At 32.8% G+C, this 19,840-nt stretch overlaps 1 protein-coding gene across 11 annotated transcripts in view; it reads left to right on the top strand.

Annotated features, from left to right (window-relative positions):
- LOC143233909 (growth factor receptor-bound protein 14-like) overlaps positions 1-19,840 on the top strand; it is a 46,341-nt gene that overhangs the window by 13,679 nt on the left and 12,822 nt on the right. For 2 of the 11 annotated variants that reach the window (XM_076470782.1, XM_076470781.1), the window contains 6 exons: positions 4,274-4,447; positions 11,736-11,856; positions 12,494-12,653; positions 15,699-15,826; positions 18,456-18,545; positions 18,960-19,100. In XM_076470782.1, the coding sequence (XP_076326897.1) occupies positions 4,419-4,447; positions 11,736-11,856; positions 12,494-12,653; positions 15,699-15,826; positions 18,456-18,545; positions 18,960-19,100 (669 nt within the window). In that variant the 5' untranslated portion in view covers positions 4,274-4,418. Of the gene's footprint in view, positions 1-2,904; positions 4,123-4,273; positions 4,448-8,841; positions 10,181-11,735; positions 11,857-12,493; positions 12,654-15,698; positions 15,827-18,455; positions 18,546-18,959; positions 19,101-19,840 lie in introns of those variants that run through there. The other 9 variants (XM_076470780.1, XM_076470785.1, XM_076470783.1 and 6 more) reach the window with 8 other exon arrangements.

Below are 19,840 nucleotides of genomic sequence, written 5' to 3'. Positions count from 1 at the left end.
GTCGCACCAAACATGCTCACCCTTTTAGCCGTGGGGGCGTTATAATGTGACGGTCAATACCACTATTAGTTGGTAAAAGAGTAGCCCAAGAGTTGACGGTGGGTGGTGATGATTAGCTACCTTCCCTCTGGTGTTACACTGCTAAATTAGGGACGGTTAGCGCAGATAGCCCTCGAGTAGCTTTGCGCGAAATTCAAAACAAACAAATAAACAATCTATCTTACCAATTACATTATATAGGTGAGGTATTTTATTTATCAGGCGCTGATATGAGATAGTGGTTAAGACCGTACATAAGTCGCGAGTTCCAAACTCTCAATTAAACTCGTCCTCCGTTTTAACCGTTAATAAAAACAGTAACTCAGTAGTTAGCATTGGGTATGGGCGTGCGCAGGATGTAAAGGGGATTTTGCTCTCCTGGAAAATCAGAAATAAAATTCTGTCTTTATTCGTTCGGTTTTTATATATACTCATGATTTGTACTTTGCCCCCCCCCCCGTGGAAAAATTTCTGTGGACTTTTATGGCGATATATGATATTGGCCAGATGCTTCACCTCTTGTCTGAAACTTCTAAATTAGCGACGTCTAGCGCACTTACTTCTCGAGTAGTTTTTGTGTGAAATTCCAAAAATTAATAAAATAAACTACTGAGTTTTTATGTGTTTTGATCAATATTGCATTCATTACTTCACTTATGAGAGTTAAGATGTAAAAATTTGTAATTTGGAATAAGGAAGATAAAAATAAAGATATAAAGGTTCGGTTAATTTAGAAGCAATTACGTAAACACGTTAAATCACGTAAAAACGTTAATGTTAGAAAGTTTTTGACAAGACAATGAAGCATAATATTTTACACAAGTCCACCAAAATTCGCCAAAGTTCGATCATTTTTGACCGACTAACAGAGTAAGAACGCTGTGAAAAATCGGTTCCTATGTTAACTAATAAGGATGTTTCGTTTTTTTGTGACTTTTCTGTGACCTTAATTTACATTAATCACTTTTAAGTTTGACCATAGTCCAAATGTGTGTCAATTTTTATCCAAAGTCATTCAGCAGAGAAATGTTGCTAACAAACACACATAGGTGAAAACGTAACCTCCGTCATCTTCAGTAGCGGAGATAATAACTGTGGATAAAGAAATATCTGGTAATCTAACTGATACTTGTAAGGATTCATGTAGGATACCATAAGAAAGAAAGTAAAAAGACGAGGATAATTTGTTTCTAACCAGTTAACTCTAAGTAGAAAAGGCCTTGGTATGGCCAGGTTCGAATCCCCGTTACCAATTTAATGGTAAAATACTTTCCTTCCCTCTAGTCTTTCGCTGACATAGCCCTCATGTAGCTTTGCGCGAAATTCAAACTAAATAGAAAAAGCAAAAGTATATAAACAAGTAAATCTATAATTAGGCTAGTCACTCAGTCTTCCTTTTATAACCTTTGTTATCGTTTATTATAAATATAATTTAGAAATTCTGTAACTCTGACATTAAAATTACATTTTCCAATTCGGTCTGTAACATAAGCTACTTCCTTTTTAAATTATACTTGAAAAGAAAATATACAAAAACAGGAATACACACTAATGTCTACAAGCACAACAGATTCTTCTTTGTTTAACATGCATCGTGCTACATTATCAAGTACAATAATAACTTATCCGAACGCTACTCTAAGTTACTCCCAAATAAGCAGTTGCCCTTACACTTGATGTTTTTGTTTGTTTTTTGAATTCCGCGTAAAGCTACTCGAGGGCTATCTGCGCTATCCGTCCCTAATATAGCAGTGTAAAACTAGAGAAAAGGCAGCTAGTCATCACCACCCACCACCAACTCTTGGGCTACTTTTTTACCAACGAATAATGGGATTGACCGTCACATTATAACGCCACCACGGCTGAAAGGGCGAGCATGTTTGGTGCGACGAGAATGCGAACCCGTGACCCTCAGATTACAAGTCGCACACTTTAACCCACCTGGCCATGCCGAGCCATTCCTTATACTTGAAGCAAATGTTATGGAAAGATGGCATTAAGAATTTTTTAGATCAGGGTTTTTGTATATATATATAAAATCAATGTTTATATGTAGCGGTTGTATTTTGTCCAATGTTCTATATGTTATACGTACTATTTCAAGCGTTTGATTTATCACTTTATAATATTTATTTCTGGGTAAATCTTTAACTTTATAAACAATATTTCCATGCGGTATCAGAAAGAGGATTCGTAATTGTTCTGATTGTGTCTGTGTTGTTGTTCCTGTTGTTTTCAAGATGTGTACGAAGAGGATTATGGGAAATGGATATTGTCCTTTAGAACCATACGTAAACCTAGGAATAGGCAGTAACAGAGTGTCGCATATAATACAGCCAATATGAGCTCGAGAATAACATATATTTAGATTTTTATGAAGATCCATAGACGCCAGAGAACGAATGTAACTGATAGGCACATCAGAATAAACTTAGACATATTGAAGTTTTTATTTGACTAGATATTGGCTTAGACGGAGTTTAGTATATATAGACAACTTAATTACGATGAGGAGCAGACACATGCTAGTTTTATTTTTTTTCTTTTTGTAAATGATTAATTGGTTACGGGCGGTTGCGCTAATGATGATGCACGAGTGTTCAATTATTTATATAGTTTGGGTACTTGTTGAAATACTTGCCAAAGAGGTAGCAGACACGTGCATTTAAAAATTAATTTTGAGAGAACAAGCTGAGGCGAAATTATTTTATAATCACTTTTATTACACACTTATACAACTCAAATGAATGACCTTTCATTTGTAAGTATTTACTTTATTTATAATTAGTTTTAATTCAAATTAGTGGTTTTTAGTACATTTCCAAGAAGATGATTTTCTTTCGAGATTCTAATTATACATGTGTTGTGCACGTGTGGTTTAAAGTATTTACTATATAAAAATAAGAAGCCATCTTTACTACAACATCTTATGTTCACTTATAACCAATACTATAAATACTGTTTATCGAAATCATTTTCACGACACGACATAAGGAAAGTTATGAGTAAATTCATGGGTTATACTATAACTTCAGAGAGCTGGATGTGAAATATGGGTGGTGGTCTTTTAATGAACTTTGCATGTGTCAAACTCGAAACTTGAATTGGTACAGTTTTGAAAAGTACAGTCCTTACTGTTGGTAAAGTTTTAAAACGTAATAAATAGAAAGTTGTGTAATCATCATCAAAGGGTATAAAATAATACGTATGATAGAAAAAAGTATTTTAATGTATTTTAGAAGGTATTAATTAGCATACATATCCACACAGTAGTTAGAAATAACTGTACAAGCCATGATAAGTGTGCAATGTTACATTTTAACCCGTTATAATAACAATATCGAAAGAAAATCTGAGATTATCCTTTCTTTATTTCCCAATAAACGAATTCAAATAAAAATCTCCTTGAAAAACAAATGTATCCTGTAGTGGGGGAAAAGGGCTTTAAAGGGGTAGCACCAATCGTTTTAACCAATAAAATATGCTGAATCAAATTTTTCCTGTAATAATACTTTTAACCTCAATTATCTGGTTATTACCATGTGTGATATTCTCAGGTTCTCTAAATCCTCTCACACGTTAGTCTCAGATTTGTAAGATAACAGAAGGTTTGGCCCGCCGTGGCCTGGTGGTTAAGGCACTCGACTCGTAATCTGAGGGTCGCGGGTTCAAATCCCCGTCATACCAAATGTGCTCGCCTTTTCATCCGTGGGAGCGTTATAATTAGACCGGTCAATTCCACTATTCGTTGGCGATGGGTGGTGATGACTAGCTGCCTTTCCTCTAGTCTTACACTGCTAAATTAGGGACGGCTAGCTTGTGTAGTTTTGTGCGAAGTTCAAAACAAACCAAAACAGGAAGTTTTGACAAGTACTGTATAATGAAGCAGTGGCCGAATTTTTCTCTACCCTTGATTGAGTCCTAATTACAAGAAAGAGACTCGATACAAGTTTCTAAATAATAGTAGTGTTTATTATAACAAAGCAATCGCAGATCAAGTTGACAAGTGCTTTAGTGCATGTCTTTAACTGGAAGAAGAAGAGAAACCTCTGGCCAGATTACTTCTAGTTCACAAATGCTGCGGTAAGTTGAATTAAAGATGTTTGGTTAATAATTTCCTAACAAAGAGCTGTCTGAGAAAAGTGTATCAGACTATATATATATATCAATGTGCATGTGAACATTTTAATAGAAAAATCTGAAACAAGTATATACTTAAGCTTCTCCTCGCCAGGCACTCATGTTATCTACGTGACTGAACGACACTCATAATAACAAAGTTATGTACTTGAGCCATCACCTGACTTCCCGGCAGAAAAGACCACTGTTGTTATCTGAAGCGTATCGCATGATACTGCAGTCTTCCCTAAAGAACTCGTATGAGGTACTTGATGGCTCATCCGGTCTTGTGAGTAACTAAAGGATAGAAACTTAGTAGTTACCTTGAGTGACGTTTGTATTAAGAACAAAAATCTGAAATATACAGAAATTTTGATAAACATATCAAGTAACAAAGTGAGAAGGAAACATATGATATCCTGAAATAAAACATACTAATACTTGTTCAATGGCTAAAAACAACGATTGGGGATGATATATTTACTGTTAACTAGGATAGCTTGTAGCATGAATAAGGGATACAACGATTGGGAATGATATATTTACTGTTAACTAGGATACCTTGTAGCATGAATAAGGGATGCAACGATTGGGAATGATATATTTACTGTTAACTAGGATACCTTGTAGCATGAATAAGGGATGCAACGATTGGGAATGATATATTTACTGTTAACTAGTATAGCTTGTAGCATGAATAAGGGATGCAACGATTGGGAATGATATATTTACTGTTAACTAGGATACCTTGTAGCATGAATAAGGGATGCAACGATTGGGAATGATATATTTACTGTTAACTAGGATACCTTGTAGCATGAATAAGGGATGCAACGATTGGGAATGATATATTTACTGTTAACTAGGATACCTTGTAGCATGAATAAGGGATGCAACGATTGGGAATGATATATTTACTGTTAACTAGTATAGCTTGTAGCATGAATAAGGGATACAACGATTGGGAATGATATATTTACTGTTAACTAGGATACCTTGTAGCATGAATAAGGGATGCAACGATTGGGAATGATATATTTACTGTTAACTAGGATACCTTGTAGCATGAATAAGGGATGCAACGATTGGGAATGATATATTTACTGTTAACTAGTATAGCTTGTAGCATGAATAAGGGATGCAACGATTGGGAATGATATATTTACTGTTAACTAGTATAGCTTGTAGCATGAATAAGGGATGCAACGATTGGGAATGATATATTTACTGTTAACTAGTATACCTTGTAGCATGAATAAGGGATGCAACGATTGGGAATGATATATTTACTGTTAACTTGTATAGCTTGCAGCATGAATAAGGGATGCAACGATTGGGAATGATATATTTACTGTTAACTTGTATAGCTTGTAGCATGAATAAGGGATACAACGATTGCGAATGATATATTTACTGTTAACTAGGATAGCTTGTAGCATGAATAAGGGATGACGGGAAATTTTTCGAAAACGGTGTCTGTTATGTACCTTAAGCAAGAATAACTGTTCAGACATCTTTCGACCGTCTTTATTAACATCTACGGACGAGTTACTCTTGGAATTGCTCGCACACAAAAATAGGACTAATAAAAAAAGGAGGCGGAGGTCTCGTAGATTAATTTTCTTTAATCCTGCCTAAAAGAATTGGAAGTACCGCGACTATTGAGGGTTCCCTCTTGTTGTTTGTTTGTAATAATTTCAATAATTCCTTTTCGGTATAGAGTTTTAAAAAAGATGAATTTGCGTAAGGTATTTTTCACAAAACAATACGTCTCCACGCTGTAAATTAAAATTCGTACTTTCCGCACAGTTAATTACTTTTTACACTGTTTATAAAGTAATAGCAAGGTTATAGCATGTCGCCTTCATATTTCCTGTTTATCAGCATTTGGTTATTTTTTTTATATAAATCCACAATGTTTATCATTAGCTACGTTTTCTCGTTCTTTCTCTCAAAAAGTCAAACGTAAAAAAAAAAAATTAATATCATCTATCCATTTAAATAAATGTGTCAGTTGTCATCAACTGTCAGAAAATATAGAGTTAAAACAATTTAAGTTGTTACCTCGGTCACAGGTTATGTTTTCACTCTTGTATGTGTGTTTGTTTATTTGTCAGCAAGATTGCTCAAAAACAGCTGAATGGGTTTGGGCGAAGGTACAGTGCATTTGTACTGTGACTCATAATAAAAGTGATCAAATTTTTGTAGGGTAAAGGTCAGAGTAAAATCACGAATATTAAACAAAGAACCTCATCTTTTAACATGATAACGGATTTGTCACTCTATAATTCCTCTTTAACTCAGTTCAAAGTGATCTGGATTTGATGAACCTGGATAGAAAAATGTAAAATGTTATTTATCACTGCCCTGTGAAATATACTTCTTGACCGTAGATAACGACGAACATTCAGACACGTTTTTGTATTTTTTTAAAACAGAGCATGCTTGGCAGAGGTATGCGCTCTACTGAGTGCCACTCTAGTTTAATTTCTGCTACTGACCATGTTAATACATCTATTCAGTCAAATCGATTCTTTCACATTATAAAAATTTTGAATGTGAAATCATTTTGTTCGTACCTGATGAAAATAAATTCAATCTTAAATATTATAAAGCAGGTATAATGAATATTATATATAAATATGAAATATTGGTATCCAACTGTGCGACTGTTCAGACAGAAAAAAAAAAAGGCTCGGCGTGGCCATGTGGATAAGGCACTCGACTCATAATCCGAGGGCCGCGGGTTCGACTCCCCGTCGCACCAAACATGTTCGCCCTTTCAGCCGTGGAGGTATTATAATGTTACGGTCAATCCCACTATTCGTTGGTAAAAGAGTAGCCCAAAAGTTGGTGGTGGGTGATGAGTAGCTACCTTTCCTCTAGTCTTACACTAGAACATGCACTAAATTATGGACAGCTAGTGCAAATAGTCCTCGTGTAGCTTTGCGCGAAATTCAAAACAAACCAAACCCTCCCTAAAAATATACATTGGTGGCAAATTTTGTTTTTTTCTAAGTCATCAAGAACTTTCTTGAGAAAGTTCAGAGGTGATATAACAAAATTTATTAGAGAGAATGATTATCGAAAAATCGCAACTCAATCAACTGTGTACGCACAAAAGCTTCTTACGGCTCATTAAGTAATCCCCTAAACATTAAGTATTTGAATAACACATGTAAGTGTACCATATACCACTCCTGTACTTTTGTTTTACAGCTTATCGTTTGTTTGTCTATGATATTTTAGATAAACTTGTGAACACGGCTGTTGTATCACTTTTATTTAGTAAATCCATGTGAAATATCTTATTTACAATTCCAAAGGATATTCTTACCTTAACTATTCTTGGGCCAGTGCCGGTGACAAGCTGTTTAAATCTCTTCGTTACTTTCATATTTGACTGGTAATCGATCATAAAGTCATCTGTTTTTTCTCCCCTAGAATCACGTCTACCGATAATATTCACCACCACAGACATCACTTTATTTGAACAGCTAAAAACAATGCGTGCCTTGCATGAATTTATTACCGCAGAATAGAGCTTTACCCTCGAAAATCTTGTGATGTAGCCTCTTCCCCCAAAGAGAGAAATTTTAAGCGCCATCTGCACTAGCAAATCATCTCTCTTCTACTGAATTTCAAGAGTCAGGGCTTTTAACCTCTGTAATCACAGCCCAGGAGGATGACTAATACCTCTGTTGACCATTTACTACTTAATTATCTTTCATTGTTCGGCCAGGCATGGCCAGGTGGTTAAGGTACTAGACTCGCAATCCGAGGGTCGCGGGTTCGAATTCCCGTCATATCAAACATGCTCGCCCTTTCTGCCGTAGGGACGTCATAATGTGACTGTCAGTCCCATTATTCGTTGGTAAAAGAGTAGCGCAACAATTGGCGGTGGATGGTGATGATTAGCTATCTTCCCTCTAGTCTTACACTGCTAAATTCATTCATTGTTTGATTTGTTTGTTTTTTTAATTTCGCACAAAGCTACTCGAGGGCTATCTGTACTAGCCGTTCCTAATTTAGCAGTGTAAGACTAGAGGGAAGGCGGCTAGTCATTACCGCCCTCCGCCAACTCTTCAGCTACTTTTTTACCAACGAACAGTGGGATTGACTCTCACATTATAACGACCCTACGGCTGAAAGGGCTAGCGTGTATGGTGTAGGGGGATTCGAACCCGCGATCCTCAGATTACACGTTGAGCGCCTTAACAACCTGGCCATGCCAGGCATTAATTCGCTTTCATTTACACTGTTAGCAAACTAAGATTACTTTTTCAAGTTAAAAACAACACCAGCGGATAAAATCACAACAGAGTTCTTTAACTTTCTATATTGCCTCTAAATTAATAAGTAGAAGTTAAGCGTAAAGCAAGCATATTCCTTCTTGGCTTTATTCTTAAGTTTAATAATTTATTAATGTTTTAAGATTTATAAATTTTAGAGAAAAATAAAAACTGGTTTAAGTATTTTTTTTCTCTTATATATTAGTATTCCCAGACTTTATATGACTTCAATTACACTATGTAATAAAATTTTAATTTTTCTTGTTCCTGGGCAGAAAGTGTTATTTCCCAGTTGCTTATGCCTAAAGTAAATGGAAAAGACCTATTTTTCTCTTCAAACATTGCTTTTGTGACCTGGGTAATGAAATTTTCAAATTTACCGATTTTCCAGAACATCCAGGTAGATTCAATGCTGAGTAGCTGATAGAGAATTTTCTCTAACTTACAAGAATTTTCAAGAACATTCTAGAATGTTGTAGAAGTCAGAGGAAGCGTCACCGACATTTTTCAAGCTTCTTCACTCGTCAAGCCACAATGTATCCGCTCTGTACGAGGCAATTGGAATTGCCTGTAACGCTTCTTCATTGATTGCTCATCCAGAAGTCTCAAAGCTGTGCTGCTCCATAACAGGAATAAGTATCCGTCTATTCCCCTGGCTCATTTGGTGCACCTCAAAGAGGAATACAACCGTGTTAACTACAATACAAAGCTTATTGTGTATCTTTCTACTTAATAGCAAACAAACATTTTATTTATCAGATAATGTAGTTGTAATGCAAATATTCATATATTTATAATTAAATGTTCTGTTTGTAATGAATTGTTGGTAAAGAAAAAACAGCAACAGAGAATTTTATATTTCGAAAGAAGTAACATAAACCTGTTTGAACGCACTGAGCTGCTCAACATGGTCAATTTGTTAAAGGCGCTCAACTTGTAATGAAAGGATGGCGGATTCGAATCCTCATAAAATCCAACATGCTCAACCCTGGAGGCATTATAACAGTTTGCAATGAGATTTTGTCTAGAAATATTTCAGATTTGTTTATTTTAAGCTCGAAGATGAACTATGTGCTATTTACACAGTGTACTCCACAGGGATCGAACATCGAAGTTTTGTAACATAAGCTATGAAGCTTACTGCTAACCAATCAAAATCATAATACTAAATTAGATTAACATAGCATTTTTTTATTTACTGATTTAATTTCTTGATTTTATATGAAGAGCAGCTCAAAATACTGAATCGCCATACAGTTTTAAAATAAATAAAAAATCATTTATATCGTGTACAACATTTGGATTTATCACCAACCATTAATCCGCGTCACACCAAACATGCTCGTTTTTCAGTTCCAGCACTTGATTTAAAACTTTTCCGCGAGACAACCAGCGAACCTTGATGTGCAGAATTAGGCATTAGTGTTTTGATTCCATGTCTTTACAGAGTTGAGTAAATAACCGTGCCGTTAGTGGTTTTGCTTTGATAAAGTTCACAATGCGCACAGCCTGATATAGAACTAACTTTAAATCAGCTACATGCCTCTCTGTGTAAAAAACAGTGAATTGATATTACATCTGGATTTTTCTGTTTGATGAGTGACACCAAGCCTCTCACTTTCCCTTTCATAGATGGGGCTCCATTCGTACAAATTCCAACACAAGAATCTCATGAAATCTCGAATTTTTCCAAATACTCAGTAAAGGCTTGGAAAATATCTTGTCCTCTGGTATGTTTTTTATGTTCCTTGCAATATAAAAACTGTGATTGTATCATCATTGGAAATGAATCTGACATAAGCAAGCAACTGTGCTTTTCCAATAATGCCGCTTGATTCATCAACTTGAGTGGCAAACTTAGAGTTCTTACATACTTTCGGAAACACGCGTCTCAATATTAGCTGACATATCAACTATTCTTCTACGAATTGAATTATTAGACAAAGGAATTTTCATAACTTCCCGCTCAGCATCATCACCAAACAAAGTTTCCACAATCAAGACAGAATCAATTTTTCAGCAGCCCCTCAGTGGCTCAGCGGTATTGGACGTATAACGCTAAAAACCGGGTTTCGATACCCGTGGTGGACAGAGCACAGATAGCACATTGAGTAGCTTTGTGCTTAATTCAAAACAAACAAAATTTTTCAGCTATCGTATGTGGTTTCGTTTTTTGAGCAATCAATTTAGCCTCTTGATAAGATACAATCTGCATCTTCAATTTAGCCTCTTGATAAGATACAATCTGCATCTTCAATTTAGCCTCTTGATAAGATACAATCTGCATCTTCAATTTAGCCTCTTGGTAAGATACAATCTGCATCTTCAATTTAGCCTCTTGGTAAGATACAATCTGCATCTTCAATTTAGCCTCTTGGTAAGATACAATCTGCATCTTCAATTTAGCCTCTTGGTAAGATACAATCTGCATCTTCAATTTAGTCTCATGGTAAGATACAATCTGCATCTTCAATTTAGTCTCATGGTAAGATACAATCTGCATCTTATCTGAGACTGAAATTCGTTTTTCAAAATATAATCGGTGCTCTTCACTTTTTCTATAATGAAAGTAAAACGAAAATTTCAGTAAATTACAAGAAGTAGTTAACCAGACTAGAATTATTCACATAGTGTATGTTGTTGAAGGTGGTGTAATAATGTTGGGAACGCTTCTTCTGCTGAGGGTTGTTCCTATGTTTGTTTGGAAGGTCTAATTAGATAATATCCATTCCACAATGTTACATACCATTTGAACGATGAATATCTCTTTCAAGATGATAATGTAATAATCCACCACGTTTATTCTTAGAAAACAGGCCAGTGAATTCAATGATCTTTCTTGACTGACAGTTTCTGGATCTCAGTCCTCCAAAAAATACGTAAAAAGAACTTGAATGTTTCATTACCACCATAATCTTTTACTGTATGTCTGAATCAGTTCACACTCCAGTAAGAGTGATAGACTTAAAAAAAACAAAAAAAAACCTTTCTCTGAGCTGTGGAGTTACTTCTAGGCTCAATTCAGACTAATATCAGATAATTAAGGTGACTCAACCCGACGTTACTTTAGGTTCAAATAAGTGACTAATCAATATATATGTTTGTATGTATGTACAAAGAACATAAATTATCCCACTTATTTACATATTTAGTTGAACTGAAACAAATCATATCACTATTTCTCGATATTCAGCCCTTTTGTCACTCTTTATGTCAACAGTTTGTCCTGCACTCAAATGATTGTTTAAAATTTTGAATTGCCATTAAATATTTTATTTCTTGCAGCTCTACAAAATTCAAAAAAGGAAAATACGGTATGCTGATGGATAGTGGTATAAACTCAGACTATCACTGTCCTTTGATTCCTATCACAGACAATAAAACTGACCACAGCTGTCTGAAAGAAGTAAGTATCTGTCATTATTTCCACTTTAGGTAGCGGAATAGGCATAGTAGGGTCAAAAGATCATTCTGGCTATTACGGAAAAAAAATAACACTACTTACACTTTGAAATATTATTTGCTCCTCTGAATGAACAGTAAATGTATGCAATTCTCTATCATTTTTGTTACAAGAACAGTGGAGTAAATCATTTTGCCTTAAAACTGATTTGTATCTTTTAAATTATTTAATTATGACAAAAGTGACTATTGTACTTAAGTTAGTTTCGTTCTTAATTCAGTTTTTCTTTTAGTACAAACTTATGAATTAAATTTCATTCTGAAGGAAATAAACTTAACGACGATCTTATTTTACAATTATTTTTAAGTATATACTTTTGCATGTCCTATACTAGTAATAAGAGATCACTACACAGCTCCAAGAAATATGTTTTATCATTGAAGTTAATAATAGTACAATATGTCGATAATATCAAAATGTTTTAATATGAAAACCAGTTAATTGTGGCATTTTAAACGCTGTTTGTGAATATTAATAACAAGCCAATTTTTATTCCTCTTAATATCGTGACTGAGAAATTTGTTACGTATGTGCTTTAATAAAAACTTGTTATTGTAGCTGTATTCAATCTTTATACAAGGTAGCCCTGAACTTCTACCTGGAAGACGGAAGACATCACCGTATGGTAGTGGAGGAAGGCTTGCGTGCTAGTGATCTTTGCAGCTTACTGATTTTGAAATTTAATCTTGTTCGCTCCTATACGTGGACAATTGTGGAACAGTTCCGCGATCTCGAAATTGGTAAAGAAATAAGGAATAAATATTATTTTATGCAGCATCCAAATATGATGTATAAGTTTAAAATGGCTTGACCATTATTGAGTAAATGTGAAATTTATGCTCAGTCTCCCTTATATTTTGTATCGCTCAATTATTTTGATCCAGGTCATGAAGTCTGAAATATGGAATCCTTAAGATTATAAATGATTATTAAGATGTTTTGTTCATGGGGGAAAAAAAAAACTTAATAATTTCCCTTTTTTTCCAATTAACATCATGCAAACTTACTTGTTAACCTTTTTTAACTGAGTACTTCATGGCATTAAGCTAGTTTTTATGAGGTGCAATTTAAAATATATATGCCCAGAGGATTTTACTATTTACATAATGGTGCTTTTAAGGATAAGGATACTGAAAAGGTAGGATTCACTACTATCCGGTTAAAAATTACAACTGCTGGCGTAAAACTAAGTCAAAAATCAAGAATTTGGAAAGTAAAATCGTAAATAACTTATTAAAAACAAATTAGGAAATTAAAAACTTAGGTGCGTATTTAATTCGTATGGAAGATAAATATACAATTATTGATGATAATACAGTTATAAGAAAAACAAGTAAATGCGATATGTTGTTCGCAAAAGTGAAAATATTAAATACTGAGCGTGTTTATTAATATGTGGTTGCGTGCTAGTTGAACGAGGACATGAATTTATTGGTAGTACTGAAAATTGTGATTCAGATAAACAAGCGCCAAAAGTCATCAATCACTTCACAAAACTAGCCCTCCATTACACATCACGTAGATGGTAAAAGAGTTTGTTGACATTTGTTACTGGTAATAATATGATCGTGTACAGTCCTGGTGATTGCCCTTTTCTTTTTCCTAGTTATGTTACATTGTTTGAATAACATGTAATTTACCGCATATATAAGTATTCGTTACTATTCAGTTGATTACAACGAGTACTGATAAGCTGGGAATGCAAAAGAAGTAGCGAATCAAACAATACATTAGGTTTCTACATCGTATTTTCTTCAGTAAAATTGAACAGAGATTCACGCATAGTAAAATTTTTATACCATTGTTATGCTTGACAAGGAATACGTTGCTGTTAATCTTTAATTCACAACAACACTATTAACATGTGGTCTCTCCTTTTCATTCTGTTAAAGAATCATGTGTAATTTTATTTAGGTATTCCGCTCAAAGTGGAACAATTAAAATCATACAGTTTAAATAACATCATTATACATATATTTATTTATTTTTAATTCTTCCTTTTCCTCCATTATTATACACATGTTTGAAATTACATATACTCAGTACGAGTTTCTACCATTTTGTGCATATGATGCAAGTTAGATGACTTAGTTGATGGTACATGTTACTTAACATTAATGAACGCGTATCATGTTATCAGGATAACTGCATGAAATAGTTCATTATTGATCCAAAAGCTGAGAGAATGTTGTCTAATAACATTTCATAATTACCCTATCTCTTGTTTGATACTACTGATGTGATACGTGTATTATAATCCGCTTTTTATATGTACATATGCATACATATTCCATTCGCAAACATAAAATTTCATTTATAGTTCAGTTTTATATATATAAAAATCTAAATGCTCGACTTTTTATTCTATAAGCTCTTGTAAAGGATTCGATATTGTATTAATATATATGTTAATTTCAGTTTAATAAAAATTTAGAAATTTGATTTATATTTTTAAATGTGTATTACTTAAGTCCTACCTATTCTCTAAACCTGTATTAGATTCTCGAGAGTAAGAATCAACAATATACATTTTACAAAGAATAGCTTCGAATTTTGTTGGTCCAACTGAACTTTTTAGAAGTTTACTTAAACCTTATAAATCGACACACCGATATATGTATATATATCGCTGGTATGCTGCAGTCAGTGTACTATAAATCTCAGATGCTATAATTGTGATAAACGCTTATTAACAAGAAAAACTACAGATATTTGACAGGTAGATTTAAAATATTACGAACCGTGAATTAACTTCTGACGTTAGTATTTCTACGAGGACACTAGATATTGTCATTGGTGAAATTTTTATGTGTGCTTTAAGCTAGCTAGCCGTCAAGAGAAGCGTATCTGTGTATCACCATAAATTAATTCGCTCTCCGTGAACGTCGATAAAAGATCCAGTTCCAGATCAGACGGAACACTCAGTATTGTGTATAAGTTTGTAAAACTTGTATATAAACCATTATTTGTAATAATCGTAATGATCATTCGTATATTAAAATACAGTTGTGTTACCATAAAAAAACTGTGTCAATCTTATTGGCAAATATCAAATTTAATATATACTAACATTTAATTAACTTTTAAATTAAAATGTCCGTCTATTGGAAATCGCAATACGCAACATAATAGATCGGAGACTCCTCCGAGATAAGTTATAGTACTTAACACTCTCTTTGCAAAAATAATGTGCATATTTTTAATTATGTCACTGTCAAATTATTGGAGAAAATTCGGAGCCACTAGCATGATATTCTGGATTGTGTGATTTTCCTCTGAGAAGAGACTAAAATTTCATAACTTATTTTCTCTGGAGAAAAGGGTCAGAGAGAATTTGACTGAGGTGTTTAAGTTTATTACGGTTATTGATAATATAGCTTCGTCACACTTTTTGTGTTTAGCAGTGAAAACAATCAGGGTGGTTGGCTTTTTGAATTAGCTATCTTCAAGGGTGGTGAAAGCAAAAAATTTAACTGAGTTCAAGAAAAGCTTGGATTAATACACAATTTGTAAGGGGTGGTTATGGTTGATAGCTGGAAGGGACATCATTGATGGGCTAAAAAGCTCCTTTTGGTCCCTTTAAGATTTTATGAATTTATAAAATTTCGTGAGTTTCTAAGACAAATTTACAAGAAATTAATACTTTTCTGGACTGTTTTGTAGTACCTTCTTAATGTTTTGTGAGCTATAGAGTTAAGTTGAATTTAAACTTTCATATATGTACAGCAGGTACCCCTGAATTAAATTTATTGTCTAAATATACTTATATTTCATATCATTACCAGAGAGAGCTTTAGAGGATCACGAAGAAGTGCTTCAGATGTATATAGATTCATGGAATCTTTGTTCCTGTGACAGGAGGTTTATTGTAAGGCAGGATTTCCACAAGTATCAGTTTTTCCAGAACCCTGAGGTATTTAATGTTTAAAAAGGAGATAGTAAACATATATTTATTTTATTTCCATAAATAGTATTATACATTTTAACTCTATATAGAAGTTTAAATTATCTGCTAAGATCGGAGATTTAGAGAATTATAGAAGCTCAATAATAAAGTTAGTCAAATAGGAATTAGGAAAACAAACAATAGAAAAAAACAAAAAACAGTTGCCTGAAAAATGTAAAAATTAACCCTTAAACAGGGGAATGTTGTAGGTAGCAGAATTAATTAATGATGACCGCCGTTTAAGGGTTAATAGTATAGATTTCGCTAAGCAAAATGTTAAATGGGAATAGGGCCTTTGAGAAATGGTAAAGGAATGCTCACATTTGATGATTAAGTGATAGCTGGATTTATGAATTCTACTTTTTTTTTTTCAACTACAAAACCTTACACTGCTGCATACTATATATTCCCGACATGAGCAAAAAAATAACCAACATTTGGAAAAACACTTATAACAAAACACAATATTCCAGTACACACCAAATTTATTCAAAAACTAGGTACAAAACTAAAGTTCATACTGTGTAAAAACTACACTGACAAACGCTACACAAACAGTATTTATAAAATACAATGCAACAATTGCCACGACTTCTATATTGGAAAAACAAGCAGAAAAATGGAAACCAGATTCAAAGAACATAAAAACAAAACAACTTCACACGTTTTTGAACACGGCAAATCAAATAACACAACATAACCATAGAGAACACCCAGATAATGAGCAAGGAAACAAATATAAACAAACGCAAAATCAAAGAAGCCCTTCTTATATTATGTTGTTATATTAACAACTCAAACCAAAATTAAACCAATATAAAGGAACACCTTTAAACCTATACTAATTAATAATCTAACATCTAACTGCAACGTCCCCTTCAATCCCGTGCCCGTACAATTCCTTCGTACCTATACTAATTAATAACCTTATATCTAGCTGAATCGCCCCCACAATCCCGCATCCGTTTATTGTCTCGTGCCTAAGACGTGCGTTCAGCAACGGTCAACTGCGAACTCTCATTTTACTAACCTGAAGATTTAAGAAAGTCGAAGCATTATTAGTAAAACTATCGATACTGATACCAGCCTTCCTGAGATACATAATTTAAACAGAGTATATAATATATTACACAGATGCTAAACTAGTTTCATAATAAGAAGAAGGTTTTATTTCATTTTGAAATTTGTTCAACTGAATACAGGAATGTATATAATATTACTTTAACAATTGTACAGTAAGTAACAGTATTCACTTGAAATTATTTTTAGCCAAATGAGTAGAAAATTCATTCCCTCTAACTTTATGCAACAAGTATTTGTTAGCCAAAAATGCCACTTACACTGTTTATAGTAGCTTTGAATAGTATGTGTTACGTCAAGTAACAAAATTACTCAAAAAATCAACAGGAAAAGATTATTTCTGAAATATTGCAAACAATGTTTATGTTTAATTCCATAATAGAGTTAACTTCAAATTTGCTAGTTTATTTAGAGTTCCACTTGTAAATGATCTTCCCATTTAGCATTTGCAATCCTGTTAGTTCATAATGCTAATGGGATTGAAGAGTCCTGTTTTTAATCTACATGATGTAATTTTTGTGTATTGGTTAGAATTATGTTGTTTATGTATGCGTAAAATTGATAATCTGTGTACACATTAGATCCATCATGTGGCAAAAAAAAGCATATGTTTCTAGTAGCATTTTTATAGTGATGATATACTCTGAATATTTACAATTTTTTGTGTTTTAAATTGTTTAATATTTTTTTGCATTATGAGTGGAACTTTTTAATTAATAATAATGGTTATAGTCATATGTTTTTAAAGTCATTTACATTATTTAAAACACGGACAAATGTATATATAAATATGTGTTGCTATAGGATCACTTACAAGTTTTAGATTTATGAATGTATGAAGTAATCATTAACATTGTTTATGTTAACCTGAAAGCTTTTGTCGTAAGCACGTAGTAAACAAAAATAACACAAGCATTTCAGAGCTATACATCAATAATATTTTTAAAGAGATTTATTGTTCAGAAAATGTACTATACTAAGCGTAATTCTATAAACTACCATATGCAGAAGGTTTTAGCTGAACTATATTTTACCAAAATAATAGACTGAATACATAACATTTGTGTCATGACTGCATAAGTTCAAAACTTATTTTAAGACAAAGTAGTTTTGTTCACCTAAAACAAGTATGATATTGCAAAAAAATATTTTTATTATAACTATTTAAGACTAAATTCATTAGAGAAATAAAATAAAAACATTAAAAATTGGTTTGGTTTTAGTAACTTTGGGAGAGCAACATTTGTGTTGTAGTCTTATGAAAATGTTGCATTAAACAATAAAGTGCACATTTTTCTATAAATTCTATAGATTCAGTTGATTGATTTATACATATACCTAAAAAAAGATTTAAAATTGTAGGTTTTTTCTAAAGTTTATTAATATTATTATTTGACTTCACTACATACAAAGAAATTAAATTTTTATATTAGAATATAAGGCAATATGTTCTATTTGTTGATATGTGATTTTAGTACGCGAAAAATAAGAAAAGTTTATGTACATTCTATTACAGCGCTTTTATCCACTGGAACTAGTAGACCTTGAATCGCAGCTGGACTGCCCGGCAAACTCTACAGTTGTTACTAAGATAATTGTCATACAGGTAATATTAATATTTTTGTTTGCAGTTTGTTTTAAATTTTTTTATATATTTATGTGTTTATACATAAAGAATATTAATGCCAACTTATTCTCATGTGAAATGTGATGCTAAGTTCTTAAGGATCCTCAGAGAAATATGTAGGCCTTATAAACGTGTTTACATGTAAATTGTTTTGTTCCTCCCAAAAAAGGAAAATAAAATGTATGTGTAATATTATAAATGTGTGTGTTTATTTTATTAACGTATAATATTTTTCAATAAAATGTTTTAATATTTGAAACCTAATATTAACCTATAATTTAGTTGTATGATTGCACTAATAAACTGGTGGAGGTAAATAATTTATTAGTGCCAGTGTATTTGGTTAAAGAAAATAAACAATTAAATCAATTACGTAAAAAACAATTTCCACAGAATATGCTTCACTTAGGAAACAGCATGCCAGTTGTGCAGAGTTTTTTATGGTTCAAAGATTCCACTCTAAACTCTTGGAGAAAGTATTTTTTTAGAATTGAAGAAAATATCTTGAGATTTTCCATCATCCCTGAAAAAAAGGTTAGTATGTCAAGTTAAGTTAAGACCTGTTAATGATACAGAATAAAGAACTTAATATTTTTTCACTCATTTAATTATAATTTATTATATTAGAAATATATTTAATTTACTCTGTTACTTTAGTATTTATTGGAAAACAATTCCAGTTCCAGGTTTGTATTTAGATACTCAACAAAAATTAAGAGATATTTTAGTATCTATCACTTGTCTAAAACATGAGGTAAACTAGGAAATTTGGAGAGGAAAACCTTTCTTCATGATAGTATAAAATTGCAATCTGTCATGGCAGTGCTCTGCAGATACATATAGGTGCTTATAGCATTGAAATAATTAAGAGTTTAATATTGTTTTTAACCATAATAGGTGAAGCAATGCTACAGTGTAATATGGATTTTGCCTTGCTATCACCATTTACTGACTTAACCAATTTAGCAGATTATTTGTTCAGCTTAAGTACATAATAGTGGCTAAGTTTTAGCTATTACTGTAAAATAATATAAATCTTTTGTAGTGATAAACTGCTCCAAAGAAATTTACCCTTTAGAGTGTATGTACACCTGAAACTTTCTGGTGCTTTCTTTATTTGCATGATCATTTATAAAATCCTTGGTCTTTGGCCTTCACCAAATTAGCAGGTAATGAGAAATATTCTTAATTTTACCTGACAAAATATATTTTGTCATCAGATAACTTAAAATGTTCTAAAACAAGTAGCTGTATAAAGAAAGATGACAATCTTT

The sequence above is a fragment of the Tachypleus tridentatus genome, chromosome 12, assembly GCF_004210375.1.
Source record: "Tachypleus tridentatus isolate NWPU-2018 chromosome 12, ASM421037v1, whole genome shotgun sequence".
NCBI classification, from domain to species: domain Eukaryota; kingdom Metazoa; phylum Arthropoda; class Merostomata; order Xiphosura; family Limulidae; genus Tachypleus; species Tachypleus tridentatus.
Note: the sequence above shows the minus strand (reverse complement) of the source record. Positions and strands in the feature narration are given on the sequence as shown.